Source organism: Chamaea fasciata, unplaced genomic scaffold (assembly GCF_029207755.1).
Source record: "Chamaea fasciata isolate MVZ Bird 193981 ecotype frontalis unplaced genomic scaffold, bChaFas1.0.hap1 SCAF_14, whole genome shotgun sequence".
Taxonomy (NCBI): Eukaryota; Metazoa; Chordata; class Aves; order Passeriformes; family Sylviidae; genus Chamaea; species Chamaea fasciata.
In genome coordinates, this window is record NW_027094099.1 from 11,921,288 (window position 1) to 11,935,830 (window position 14,543).

General features: G+C 43.7%; 1 protein-coding gene across 2 annotated transcripts in view; it reads right to left on the bottom strand.

Annotated features, from left to right (window-relative positions):
- The window catches only part of CEMIP (cell migration inducing hyaluronidase 1), a 102,136-nt gene that overhangs the window by 24,959 nt on the left and 62,634 nt on the right, over window positions 1-14,543 (bottom strand). For both annotated transcript variants that reach the window (XM_066196149.1, XM_066196148.1), the window contains exons 9-13: window positions 14,397-14,518; window positions 12,097-12,238; window positions 11,108-11,299; window positions 3,091-3,266; window positions 2,349-2,558 (exon numbers count right to left, since the gene is read on the bottom strand). In XM_066196149.1, the coding sequence (XP_066052246.1) occupies window positions 2,349-2,558; window positions 3,091-3,266; window positions 11,108-11,299; window positions 12,097-12,238; window positions 14,397-14,518 (842 nt within the window). The remainder of the gene's footprint in view (window positions 1-2,348; window positions 2,559-3,090; window positions 3,267-11,107; window positions 11,300-12,096; window positions 12,239-14,396; window positions 14,519-14,543) is intronic.

The window sequence follows — 14,543 nt, forward strand, 5'->3', positions numbered from 1 at the left end:
CCAAAGTGTGGTTTGTCCACATCACTAAGGCAAATTTTCCCTCAGCAAAGTACACTTTGGATCTACCTGATCTCAGAGGGAATGAATGTTGCCTGGGAAAGACAGCGTTCATCTCCGTTGGCAGGAATGGTGCTCCTGCATGTAGAAACAGGTGGTGCTGCCCAAGTAAAAAGATAATAGGCAACTGGGAAATGTATTTAATAACTACTGTAGTCATCAGAGACCCATGTGGGTGTCTTTGAATATATTTCGGGGAGAAGGAAGAGGAAAGGAAGGAAATTAGAGTCAGAAAGCAGATGAGGAGATTGTGGTGGGATCGCCTGATGAAACAAGGCAGGGAGCTGCTGACTGCAGATGTGTATCAGCGCCATGAAACAACACCTAAGTGATGCAACATTTGGAGCATGTTTCTGTGATGCAACTGAACAAACTTGATCAGATTTCTTTAGTCCACTGGGGCTTTCTTTTCAGCCTCAGCAATAATGATGATGTTAAAAAAACCAAAACAAAACAAGTATAGGTAGAGCTTCATATTCCCACATTTTGATAAACTAAAATCAAGAGGGATTATACTGACTAACTAATGCCCTAAATTATAAGATTTCTCTTGGGTGCCTTGTCATGGAGGCAAAGTAGGGAATTGTTTAGGGATTTAGGGAATTGTGCTTGTTCAATAACAGCAAGAGAATCAAGTTGCTTTCATCAGCCTGTCTAAATTTTACTCTACCATCTTGGTGAGAAAACTTTAAACACATGGATTCCTATGCCACGGATCCCCCCATGGCACAGTTGTTGCCCAAAGGAAGCACAAGAGACAAAACTATTTCCAAATTCTCTGCACGAACCCATCCATCTGACCAAAAAGGAAAATGCCAGGCTCTGGGTATTTGGTTTGGCAACAGGGAATGAAGATCTCCCATTAGATCCAGAAGCAGCTGCAGCTCCTCAGCAGCTGTGTAGCCTCTGTGCAGCCAGAGGATGTGTTTGTGGTGCCACTAGTGACAGCCCATCACAGTGTGACAAATGACGCCTGCAGTGCTGCCCTGCCACTCTGCACATTAATCGTGTACTCAGCCCTTCTACTGGCAGCTTCAGACTGGGCAAATGCCACAGGACCCTGAATGACTTACATAATTTATACAGTAAAATGTCCCTTTAATTCAGAAGCCACGTTCATTTGGTAGGGTTTCAAGATCATGTTATAAACTTAGAAGAACAGAGGTCAAACCCAAAACCTCGGATTCATAAATAGCAGATAAAAGCTGTTCTGCTTCTGGAACTGCAATTTAAGTGTCCTTGTTCAACTTCTGTGCATTTTAATTATGCCTGGGACTCTCCCTTCCAACACTGGCACTTCTAGAGGTATGAACTCCTAATGCACAGTGACCATCCAGGTTACAACTGCCAATGATATGTTTCCACTTAAAATTCTGTTATATATAGCAGCAGAGCTCTTGACACTACAAATTCTCCTCTTCAGGGCTTGGACACATTTTTCCTTTTGGAATACACTGCCATTTCACTGAATGGGTGAGAGTCCTTTGCCTAGAGAAATCCTGCACCTTAAAGATTTCCTTGAAGATCATCCAGTCCCCCTGGACTCTTCTGCCCTTCAGGACCTGCCTCCCAAGGGACTCTGTCAACCAGGTTTCCAAACAGGCCAAACTCTGCCCTCTGGAAATCCAGGGCAGCTGTTCTGCTGACCCCACTCCTTACTCCTCCAAGAACTGAAAACTGCTATTTGTGGTCACTATGCCAAAGAAGCCGCTAACCATCACACCACCCACAAGTCCTTCTCTGTTCACAAACAGCAGGTCCAGCATCCTTATCCCAAAAACAAAGGTACCCCTAGACGTGGGGAGAATCTGAACATGTTCTTGACATCTCTGGTGTGCTGTAACTTTTTGGTAACCATTCCAGAGATTTATCCTAAAAGATTTCTTCTTATGGAGTGCAACCCTGGCAAGTCACAGTTCTGTGAGTGCTTAATGTTATGACTGGCATTGCAAACCCAAACCTTTATTACAGGAATACTTAAAGCTTCTGATTATCCCCTTTAAATAGCAAACCCCGTGTCTACAGAAAGATCCAACTACTCATTAGAGATGGGCTGGTCTGCAGACACTGCAGCACCCGGACAAATGTTCTGTCCACTCCAAGTCACACAGAGCCCCCAGTGCCACACTGGCAGGTTGAGATACTCCCTGGATATCCAGGGTGGGAAGAGTCAGGCACTGGTTTTAACAATAAAACACATGCTTCTGAAATAATTAAGCTGCATTCATGCTATGAAGAAGGGGTTTTTTGCTGCTGTCTTTATCTCTAAGGCAGACACTGGAACTTCTTACCAGTAAACCATTGGATCCATGGACTGTGACACAGCGGGAGAAGGTGTTGTGGATGGACGTGTCTTTCACATACGTCGGAGGGTTGTAGCCTCCTTTCTCATCCACATCTCCAGCCATATGGAAATGAATTGGGTAATGCCCCATTGTCTGCTGGCCCATGTATTTCAGTTCTAGACCTTCAATGTGGGTAGCCTTAAAACCAAGACCAATCTGGAGAACAAAAGAACGACAGTCAAGAAACACAAAAGTCTTTTGAGGGCAAGGAGAGGGAACAGAGGCATAGGAAGAGTTGCACTGTATCTGTATCTGTGTTTGGTGGCTAAGGAGACCAGAGCTGCTCTTTGATTTCTCCACAGCTGCCATAGACACATTTAACTTAATTGTAGAAGGAAAGCAATTTATATTAATCATTTTCCATGGGTTTCAGCCAGCTGGGTTCAAATCGAACTTCCTGGGCTGAGCACTACCAGAATCTAGGGAAAACTAGGATTGGGATGTGGAGACTTTATCTCAGGTGTGTTGATCACCAGTCTCACTGGCTGAGCAATGTCTGCAGGGGCATGACATGCACTTCAAAGCCAAAGGACAGGCAGCAGCCAGAGGGTGGATCTGCTGTGCTGTGGGGAGAGCTTGTTTGCCCAATGGCTAGTGAGGAATTTTTCCCTTCCTGCATCTTGACTTCCTTAGTATGTGAAAGTGTAGCTGGAAGGAGGAAAGGACAAGCAAAGAGCCCCAGCCTTACCTTGATGTGTCCCCCAAAGGTGTCGAAATCAAAGAAGGAGCACAGCTTGCTGCTGTACTCATAGCACTGCTGCTCCATCTCGCCCATCACCACCACGTTGCGGCTCAGCAGCCCCACCTCCGCCCGCATGTCGACACCATCGACCACCTCGCCCATGTGCAGGTATGTGGCTTTCCCTAAAGGAACCAGATCCAGGGTCAGCATTACTCTGCCGGTGCTGCTGCCTTCCCCAGAGCTTCCAGTGGTGGGGCTGGTGTGCTAATGAAAGGAGCAACCAAGTCAGCACAAACTGTTGGCTGGCGCCTCAAAGGAGGGAAGGCTGGAGCACAGGTGACACACAAGGTCTTGGTAAGATATTTGCAATGGAGAAAGTGGGATTTTCAGTCTTAGGTTGCTTCATTTTTCCAGAGAATTAAACCAACAGTCTGTCTGGACAAAACACATTTCCTACCATGAAAAGGAGCTGCGTAGTTTGGATTACAACCAACTGTGTATGAACATCCAATGCAAAAAAAACCCTGATGATGCAGCTACTGAAAAGTCTAAAGGTTACCAAAGGTCACCAAAGTTAACACAGCATTTCCCATAGTAAGACACAGGGAGCTGCTCAGATCCCGAAACACTACACTTCAGGCAAGCATCAGTCAGATCCTGCTAGCACTGTGGCTGTTGATGCAAGCAAGGAGCAGAGTGGGCAGGAAGCCTTGTAAAAATTGTGTCTTGGGACAATCACAGCCCCTCACCAAGTCCGTTGACTGTAAAACCTCCAACTCCCTGTCCTCCCAAACCTCTCCATTTTAGATCTACTCTCATTTCTCCAACTTGCTCCCACGGCTTCCTCCTGCCCTGGTGTAGTCAGAGACAATGGGATCTTCCATCTACCCCATGCCACACCTCCCATTGCCAAGCCACGTTGCTCATAATATCTTCCATGGACACCCTCCTCCACGGAGGGGTTAAAAGCACAGAAAACTTTCCCTGGCCTGACCAGAAAGGGGGGAAGTCCAAGCAGTGGGGATGTCTAGAAAGCAAAGCATCTCTTTTTTGTAGTTTCATTCAAACATATTCCGACTACCTCCTTCCTTCCGCAGGTTTTTGCAGAGAAAAGTCAGTTGGGAAAAGGTTCATCTTACTGACTCCCTTCTGTATTATTCCAGTAAAAATAAGTAATAAACTCTTTAAGTAAACACTGAACTTTAAGGAATGCTACACTTGCATGTATTTAATTTCCATGGAATCATTCAAATCCTTAATTAGAAACAAATGGCAAGCCTGAAGACCGGCTATCGCTGCAAAGTACTTTATGCTTTAGCAGAAGTGCCAAGTCAAGGGGAGGACTTTGAACACTGAAACAATATTATTTTAAACCAAAACATGATGCTTTGCCTGTATAAAAAAGACAAACAACCACCATTCACTCCCCCTTCTCCTGAAGCTGGAAGCAGTGTAGTTTGATGGCAATACTGGGATTTGGGGAGGGTGAGTGCCCCGCCCTGCTCTGAGACTGCTGCGTTGTGGGAACAGGGTTCACACCACAACATGTGCCTTCCGTCTTGGCACCTCTGCCTTCAAAACCATCTGATCTTGTGAAAAACAGTCTCTGTTAACTGGAGGAGTGGTGATGGCCAAAGAGCTGCATGCCCACCTCAGAAATGAGGGGCTGCAAAGGCCCCTGGATTTGCATCTCACCCACTCTCCAGTTGTCACCCTAGAGAGTCTTGGGCTTATCCATGCCTGTGTTGTTGCCCTGCAGCCAATGAACCTCATCAGGTGTGTGGCCAAAACCAGACTCAACCCATCCCAAAGCCAGCAGCTTTGCTCCCTTTATTCATCTACACAGAAAAAGCCACTGCAGTGAGTACCCTCCACATGAGGACACTCCATGCTGGAGCCTTGAGTGAGTCTGTGAAGGAGCACAGTCTCTCCTTATAGAACCATTTTTAAGCTGTTATTTTTCAGTTTTCCCCGGAGCTGACCTCTCCTTGATTTACTGAAATGCAGGAAGAATTTTAGATAATCATAAGAACATTCTATTTGAAGCCACATCTCCAGGATTTGTGGCAGTGAAATTAGATAGGCAGTTTTGTTATTCCTGCGCTGAGCTCTAGAATAATAAATGTCATGCTTGCATGTATTTAATTTAATTTAACACCAGTCCAGACATGCAAAACAGGGTAAGCACTGACAGGAATGTTAAACACGGACTAACCAGTTTCTAAATATAACTTCTTGGGTGCATGTTTTTCACTCCATGCTTTTGCTGATTTGACATGTTTGCAGATAAAAGGAGAGACGGAAAGCAATCCCCTTCCAAAGTAAAAGCGGATTTTGAATAATAGCTCCTTTAATAGGGTTTTGAAAAACAAACCACTTCTCAAGGCAGACAGAAATTCAAGCTCCCTGCAGCAAAGGGGCTGAAAGAAGCTTGTGGTGGGAGCCAGAGCCTGGCATGGGAGCCCTTGTGTGCTGTAAATGACTGCTGGGAACCAGCACTACAACATCGGGCACTTCCCATGGGACCAGGAGCACTGTGAGGGGCTCTTACAGACACGTGGCACTGCCAGGGAGCTGCCTGGGGCATGTTTGGTGGTGGGTGGGGAAAAAACCCACAAAAGAGTCTGCTCTGCGGTGAGTTCAGGGAGTTCACACGAGGTTGGCAGTGTCTCGCTCCACAGAGGTACAAGTTTGAAGTTTGGCTGCAGCTCACAGCTGGCACATGGAGCCTTCCCAGAGACCAGCCAGGATATCTGAGACCCTGGGCACTGATCACGGGCAAGGGGTTTGCAAAGGGGCACTGAAGTGGTTGGATACTAAAAAGGCAATCCTGTGCTTTGAAAGTGGGAGGAATGTGCTGCTGCTTCAGCAGCAAAGCCAGTGCTGTGATTTCCCAACCACTAACAAGCCCTGAGGTCACTGATTCACCTTCTCCTCCTTTGGGTTAGGGTTTGCTCCATCCCTCATGGATAGAGACTGACTTCCCTGCCAGGCTTGTGCCATATTGTAATCTAAACCAAATACAGCCTTGCAGTGACACAGATCCCGTCTCCCCACAAAAGACCCAGATGATGGACCAGGAAAAACTCCCTGGCTTTGCTGCTAGTTGTGTCATAGCAGTGCCTCCACTTAGCACAATGCAAATTTACAAGGAAAACTTCCTTAATATGTGGGCTAGCCTGGTGCAAGTCTTGATTCAGCAAAATATCAGCACGTTTCCATGCTTATTATTCAAGACAGTGACTACTGAAGTCAGTTGTTGGTAAGGACAAGGTAATTACTAAAAGGAAACATACATTAAAATAAACATAGATGATCCACCCATCAAGGGCATGCTTATGTCAACAAAGCAATTCAAAGCAGAGTTTCTCCAAACTGTGCAAAGGAAAACCTGCCACATATGAACCCAGCTGTAAAACCTGGGTCTTGGGCCTTATCAAACCTGGGAAGGGTGGGATTATAAAACTATTTCAACTGCTGCAAATGTGGAAGAGTGCTCAGATCTGGTGAGTTACGTCTCTCAGAAAACCCTCCCAGGTACACTCATTCATTCCTAAATCCCTTGGCTCTAAATGGCCCAAACTGCTAAATCTCCCTTTGAGAAGTGAAACCGGCATTTGAAGGTCTGGATTTGGTGAAGATAAAGTAAAGCTGAGATTCTCCTGGAGGATTTTTGTTTTCTCTAAAGAGTCTTTTTTTTTCTCCTTAGGGATCTCTAGGGATAAGACCTAGTGTCTCATGGTCTTTTGATGTTTCCTAATCAAGTTTTTAAGGGAAATGCTAAACACAATTTGTCTGTTCAACCCACATGATCCAGTGACAATAAATCCTTCATGGCATCTCTAAAGTCAGTTCTACTCACAGTTGATGCCAGCCCAGATCTGACAGATTGATCATTATTGCCAAGCACTTGTCATCACTGATGGTAATGCCCCCATTGCTTGTATTTAATAACAAATGTTCATACTGGCATCTTTCAAATCCTCATTATTCTGAATTACCTTCATGGGGTTTGCTAAGCCACAGGCCTGTAGCACAGCATGGTTTGGGTGAGCTGGCTGGCTCCTTGAGTCATGCAGCACAACCTGATGTCCTAATCAACAAATATTCCTCCAATTCATAACTTTTACAAGGAAAATTAGGTTTTCAGCAAATAGAAATAGAGCAATCAGGCACAAACTCTACCCTTATGAACTTCTATGTAAACCTGAATGAGATTCTGTCAGCTCAGCTCCCAGGCAATGCCCAAAGGTAGAAGGAGCTCTGAAAGACTGTTAGAAAGGACTGTTTCACAAGATTTCCTGCCCTGCCCCCAAGCACCAGGGTTGCCTTAAAAAAAGAGCTTTTGCCAAGTTCCAGCCAAAATTATGCCAACTTCTAAACAGAACTCTAAAAATATCTGAATTTCGATAGTGGAGTAAATTCTCCCATCCTTACAGCACGAGATGTATGCTGACACAGGCTGTGAATTTGTGAGACAACTACATATTTATACTTTTAATTCAAAGTTCTCTGCATGAACAAGATCACAGTAAACTCCTTATCTCTCTAGTATTTGCAACCCAATAAGCAGGATTTAAGGGATGTGTGCTTGAATTCAGATTCATCAGTATGTGGGATAATTGGAGTAATTATGCCAGGCACGAATAGTTTTTTCATCCTTTATCAAGAGCATATAGGAGCACAAAAGACCATTTCATCATTTCTGTTCCATGGTGAAACTTATCAGCATTAGTAGAAACTTCACACAGAGCAACCAAGATGAAGATAAGACTTGTTTCCCAGGGAAACTAGACAAAATAATTGATCTTTCCTACTATCCAGTTCTATCATAACAACACAACCCTTCCTTCCTTCCTCTCTTCCTCCTCCCTCCCTTTTCCCTGCACTGTTGTCCCTCCCCAAACCTTGTGAAGTTGGAAGATCAAACAGTTTTAATCTGTTCCCACAGTGAAAATAATCTAGGCACAAAAACGACAAGAAAAAAAAAAAAAAAGAGAGAGAGAGCTAAACAAAGAAAGCAAGTGGAGAAAAAGTTCCATTTGAGTTAGTGACCATTTGACTGGGAGCAGGACCTGCAGATCTGGGTCCTCATGCAAACCATACTTACCCATGGGAGCCACAGTTTTTACATTAGGGCAGTTACTCCAGTAAAAGAGCACAAAAGATTAGAGCCCGTGTGCCCTCCCTCACTTTCTACACTGAGATTTGCAGATGTCCATAGTTAAATAACTAAATCCTCCTACAGCCTGATGACAATTGAGTATTAACTCCCTTAAGTTCTTTTGAAAAGCTCTAATCAATCCATTTCTAGCCAGTAAAGAAAGTATGAGTTTCAGCAGGAAGTATCAAATATAAATAGGACATGAGCTAACTAATGAGTTTGACTTATTTGGCACAATATGCTAAACCATGTCTATTAAAATACTATTAAACTATGATAGCATAAATTATATTAAACCTTGGTATGCCAAGTGGCTGCCACACCAAACTGTCTGTCCTCAAAGCAGAGGTTTTCTGCCTTTTTTACAACAAAGAGACTCTTAAGTAGTTCAGATCTGACATTTAGGTTTCATTTTAAAAATAAATAGAAAGGAAAAAAAAGATTAAAAGAGAAATAAATCATCATGGGTAGGAATGGTTTTATCATTTGTCTTTCAAAGGGCAAACTTTTGGGAGTTCTCAGCTGCAAAACTAAACCTCTTAGGAAAATTAAGCCTTTTCACTTATTACAAATGACATCCCTCTGAGACCCTGTACATAAATGTCTGTGTGGAAGGTTTTTCTCAGAAGGAGCAAGGCAATCTTGCCTACCTCCGTAGCAAAAGGCAGGCAGACATTTATGATGAATGTTCTACCCCCAAATACAAGCCTGGCCCAGGCACACAAGGCCAGGCTGTGCCAGGGCTGCTCACCTGTGCTAAGACCAGGGGCCATTAGTGATCATTATTCTGGTCAATTGCATGTCATGGCACAGGGCAGTGGGTGAAGTTACACCATGGCCAGGCACAGAGCAGCTCAGGGACCTCCTGGCTCCTCAAGACAGGGGACATCTCATCCTTGCCAGGTTTTTTTTCATCTAGACTGAACTTAGGCAGATTTTATTTTGTTTTCTAGTGTGAATGTGTTTTTGTTACAAGAAAGTTGGAAGTGAATTTTATAACTGGACTAAATTCTGCCTGGATTTATATAATCAGTGAAATCCCATTGACGTCAGTGGAGTTGCCTGGATATAAGAAAGGAGAGACTTTGGCCCTGGTGTTCATGTCATTTGTGGTAATAAAAGGAATGTCCTAATTCTCCTAAAGAGCAATTGGAGACCAGAAGCACAATTGCTTTAACAAGTGTTTCCACTGCTTCTTTACTTGAAATTCACATGAACTTTTTTGCTGTTTTTAACCCATTATTTGTTTCCTTAAACTAAGCTAGCTGTCACTGCTGCAGAAGATGAATGTAACTACATGAATTCCACAGATCCATTAGATTATGGGAAGCCCAAGACTCCAACACCATCTTTATTTTTACTGGCAATCTTCCAAGACCATCTTCATGATGTGACTTGTATCATACCAGTCTTGGTCCAACAGCTCAAAAGCTACTCAAGAAAAAATATTCAGCTTGGAAATATGTCTTCTTTGAAAGCATTAGACATTTGAAGTCATAAGACTATGATACATTCAGACAGTGAATAACATTTTTCTTGGCCTAATGCACATCTCCAACAATGAATGGCCAAAGCTCTGTGGGGAGGCAGCTGCCAAAGGAAGTATATTGGTACCTTCCAGAAGAAGTTGCATCAGAGATAATGCTGAAGTGGGTCATTTCAGAGAACTGAGTGAACTCCCTGGTGCATTGTACACTCCAAGTGCCCTCATGGTTTCTCAGAAAGGTCTTACTGTAAATGCAGACAAGACCTCTGCCTAGAGAAACAGCAGTGTGCAAGCAAAGATAAAGTACAGGCATGATTTACCACCAGGCAGATGCTGCTTCTGAAAGACAGCCTCATCTACTACAGACTTTTATACTGTAAAATAATGTTTGCTTTTGTAAGTTATAGAAGCAAAAAAATCCTCATCTATTCACACAAGGGGCAGTTCATGTGATATTTCCATGCTCTGCTTATCAGTGTGCCAAAACAAGGTTCTAGAAGGGAAAGAACTTCACAGACTCAAGTGAAGATTAAATCTCCCACTCTGGATTGCAGTTTTGTGCTCTTGCTGGTAATAGTCTGTGCCTCGTCATGGTTATGCTTCTTAATTGGATTTGGTGTCCAGAGGCCATTCTACAATCACTGGACTACAAAATCTATTAATCAAAAGTAATTTGTTTTGCATTTGAGCTGGTCACCTACAAGAGGAAAATGCTGGGGCTCTACAAAGGCTCCCACTCTCTCCTCCTTCTCAGGCTCTCTCTGACAGCACCCTGCCACTCCATCTCCCCAGTGCAGTGGCTCAGGACAACTCACTGGCCGCCAGAAATGTTTGGTTAATGCATCACCTCTAAGCAATACTCTCTGGAGACACGGTAAACGGGAAACAGTAGCTTCAGTAATACAAAACAGCATTTCTAAACTGTAAGATTACAGTTCTTGTTAAATGAAACTTAGGAAAGCAGCCAGCTGGAAATTACTTCATAACCTTACAGTTTCTCACAGTCTGCTCCTGCCCTAGCTCACTCTTCACATCAGCCATGCTCATCTACTTTCTAGGAAGTGGTATTTCAAACACAGTTATTGAAATTCTCAAATACATAACCTGTATCTGTTCCTCTTAAGTAAATTCACCCACTCAATAGCGTGTTTGGGGACAAAAATGGAGTCACCTATAAAAAGAGAAGGCAGAAAGGAACCAAAATCAAGTTAGATGGTTTTCAAGCATGAAAGTTATGTATCCCAAAAGCATCTAACAACCAGCCATCAGATTCAGGTGTCTTTCAACATTTGTCAATTCTTCTTGGAGTCACCTGGTGCAAATGACAGAATTTGTGAACTGCAACACCAGAGGGATAAGATGAAGCACCTCACCTGCCACCTTGACCTGGGTGGGTCTGCAGGTCCTGCAGGGCAGCACTTGGAACTCTTCTGCCTGGTACATGGAGTAGTCAGTGCTGGCCACCACCAGCCTGTCCCCAGGTTTCCATGAGCTCACATCATCCAGCAAGTTCAGGATTGTGCTGTTCACGTTGGTGTCAATGGTTACTGTGAGCTTTGGTTTCACTGAAAACCCAAAATGCAAGGGTGGAGAATTCAGTCAATCTTATCAGAAAAGGCTTGCTCCTTCTTCTTTCTTCCCCCCACACCCCTCCTTGGAATGCCACCAAATATTATGATTTTCTCATGCTAAAAAGAAAAAAAGTTAACTCCTCCAAACATGTTTTTTTACTGGCTTTGGTTTGGCAAGCAAGAAAACAGGAAAAGTATTTTTCTTTAGTTGCAGGCAGGTGGATTTTCCACTAACCCCAGGATAAATTTAAATGTAGCTCTTAGTGGCTCATTCTCACCACACCCACTTAGCAGCAGCTCTTGTGGGTGCTGGGCACTGTTGTTTACAGCAGCCAAGGGGTCTTTAACCTGATGATGTTTTTTTCCAGCAAAACAACAGTCTGCCACCCTTCTCTTCCTGCCAGCACCAAAAATCCTAATGACCTGTCTAATGACCGGGTTAAGGACAGTGGAGCTGGAATGATTGACTACAAAATGAAGTTTAAGTTTCAAACCCTGTTGTCTTCACACATTCTGATTGACTAATCCTACGTCATCCCAAAATGTTTTTGTAAAAGAATTTACAGGAAAGAACTTGCTAAATATTTCCCACAGCCTTGCTGGGTATTTGAAAAACCACCCTGCTGCTTCTGTTAGTGCTCAGGAATTATTCCTGAGATAAATCTTCTACCGTTCTATCTGAGTTCGTGTCTATAGCCCAGCCAAAGATTTAGCTCGGAAAAAGGATCCAGTCATGGGAGGACAGGATTTCTGCTGTTCTCTGTTCTGGCTTTTAGTGGTGGGGCACGTACCAGATTTGCCACACAAGAACCTCACTCTGTAGTTGTGGCAGCCCTGGCCTGTCTGGCCCTTGCCGTGGCACAGGAATTGGTAATCGAGGCCGCTCTTGTAGAACACCTCCGTGGTTAAATCTGCTCCATCGAGGGTCACTGCCTGCAACGAGGATGGAAATACAGCTCAGCTGTTGCTGTGAGGTGAAGGGATTTCACCGAAGCATGGGAGCCATCAGAAGAGGCCTTTGTTTTGGGTGATGGCACAAGCATTGCCCAACAAACCCCTGTGACCCCAGCCAGCGTTCCCAGCTGCTGCTCACACACAGCTACTGCTTAGGCGCAAGTCTTTCTCCTGTGTCTACACTGAGACCATGGGCTGTTTTGGGCGGAGTTTGTGAGCTTGACAGACAGCTGCCTCGGTGCCCTAGATTTTCTCTTGCCATTGGTTTTGAGGGCAGATGGAAACATTGAACACGGATGCCTGCACCCAGATGAACTCATGGCTTCAAGCCTCTGCACTTCGCTCATTCCACTGCTTGTGGCTAGGCTCTGTCTGAGACTTGCAGAAGAAATGGGGTAGGGGTTTTGTTTCTCCATTGCGTGAATCAGTCTCTCAAAAAAACTCCGAGGGTGCTGCAATAGTGCTACCTGTTCCAAAAGAAACTAGGAGAAGTGGCCTTTTCTCACAGGCAAGTACCAGCCTGTAGAGCTGCCTTGAGATAAAAGGCCGTGTCATGCCAAGAAGCAGTGACATACACAGCCTCTCTGGTGTTCCTGATGGGGCAGCCTCTCAGGGTCATGTCAGATTTCACATTCTGTCTCTAGAGCTTGCATTTCTCTTGACCCTTTCACAAAAATGTGGTGCATTGCATCGGGCTAACCAAATACCATGTCCATTTTGGCAAGGCACCAGGAGAAAAGCCATCTTTCAATGAAGGGTCTGATCCTGATTCTCTCACTCATGCAGGCTTTCCTTATTAATGCTGCCATGTGTGGGATTAGCACCGTCAGCTGGAGGAATGTGCCTCTGGCTGTGCTGTGCTTCTGTTATTATCATCATATCTTCAATTTTCTGCCATGTTCCAGAGCAGGGGCAGGCCAGCTGCTATAAATCAGTGTAGCTTTATAAAAGCAATGAGCAGCACCAGATTACACTACCTGAGGATTTGCCCTAAGATCTTTAGGATAAACTGAAAAAATGTCTCCCTTTTAATATACATGGGGGAAAAAAAAAGTAACTTATTTCACAGAAGAGGAAAAAAAGGGTTTGTTTCTGGAGCAGAAGAATATTTTTCTTCTTTCTGTTTTACACGCATTTTAGAAGAAGATGCATCATAAGAAATATCTGACCCCTGTTTTGAACTAAGTTGTCGCTTCTCATACACGTATATGGAAGCAGAAATGAATGTGGATTTGGTAAGACCTGGCAGAAAATTATAGGGCAGTTTTTTTCCTTCCTGTTTAAGAGAGATTCTTTATAACATCTAGCCCTGGAAACTTTCACTCATACAGTCAGCATTCCCCTTTACTTCAACAGCCACATTCTTGTGGATAAGAACAACTCCACTGGCTCAGAGAAACTTTAGGCTCAGCCTCACACAGATGTGAAGGATTTTATTGGCTTTTCCTAGGCAATGCTTCTGCTATAGTTTTTTTACCAGGTAGACATAAAAAGTATATGGTGAACATATACAAAAAAAAAAAATATTCTTTGTTTCTTGCTGGGGTTTTTTGTCCTTAAAGAGGTTTTTTGCAGGGTCAGAAAAGGTATCTGAGTACTCCTAGGCATGCTGACCTGATGGCATAATTATAATGCCTAACTCCAAACAGAATTCAAATTTCTTTCCACAGAGATAAAACAATTGATTCCAAGAAATGGCTGAAAGCTCACCAATATTTCTGACAACCTGCTACAGATGGTAGTTGCACTGTCTTGTTATATTTTGGGATTTAATTTTTTAGGTAGGGTCCATTCCAGGACCATTTAAAACCTTTGAAATTTTCATGTGCTTGCTCCTTTTAATCTTCCAGCAGGGAACCACATATTTCATGATAGCATCTGTGCTGTCCATGTCCCCATCTGTACACCTTTTCATGCCAGGAGCCAGAATTTACTGAAAGGAGCTCAGTTCTATCAAATTTGTCTCAGAACAGTATAAGAGTGTACACAAGATCTTGTTGGTAATGTATTAGAGTGGTTAAATAATTGGTGTGTTTTATTTAGAAACAAAAATTACTGACAAGCACAATTATTTTGGGGGTTCAGTGTCAGTCTAAAGAAGACTTGCCCCTCTAAAGTGAGTGGTAAGCCTACCTACCTGGATGTCAATGGGCTGCCTGCAGATTTTGTCAGGATGAGCAGCTTTGAAGTCAGACAGCTTCTCCATGTCCTTAGATTTCGCTTTGTCAGGCCTCTCAAACCACTCTGTCCATTCTACATCTGGAGACAAGTGCAAACAAGTATA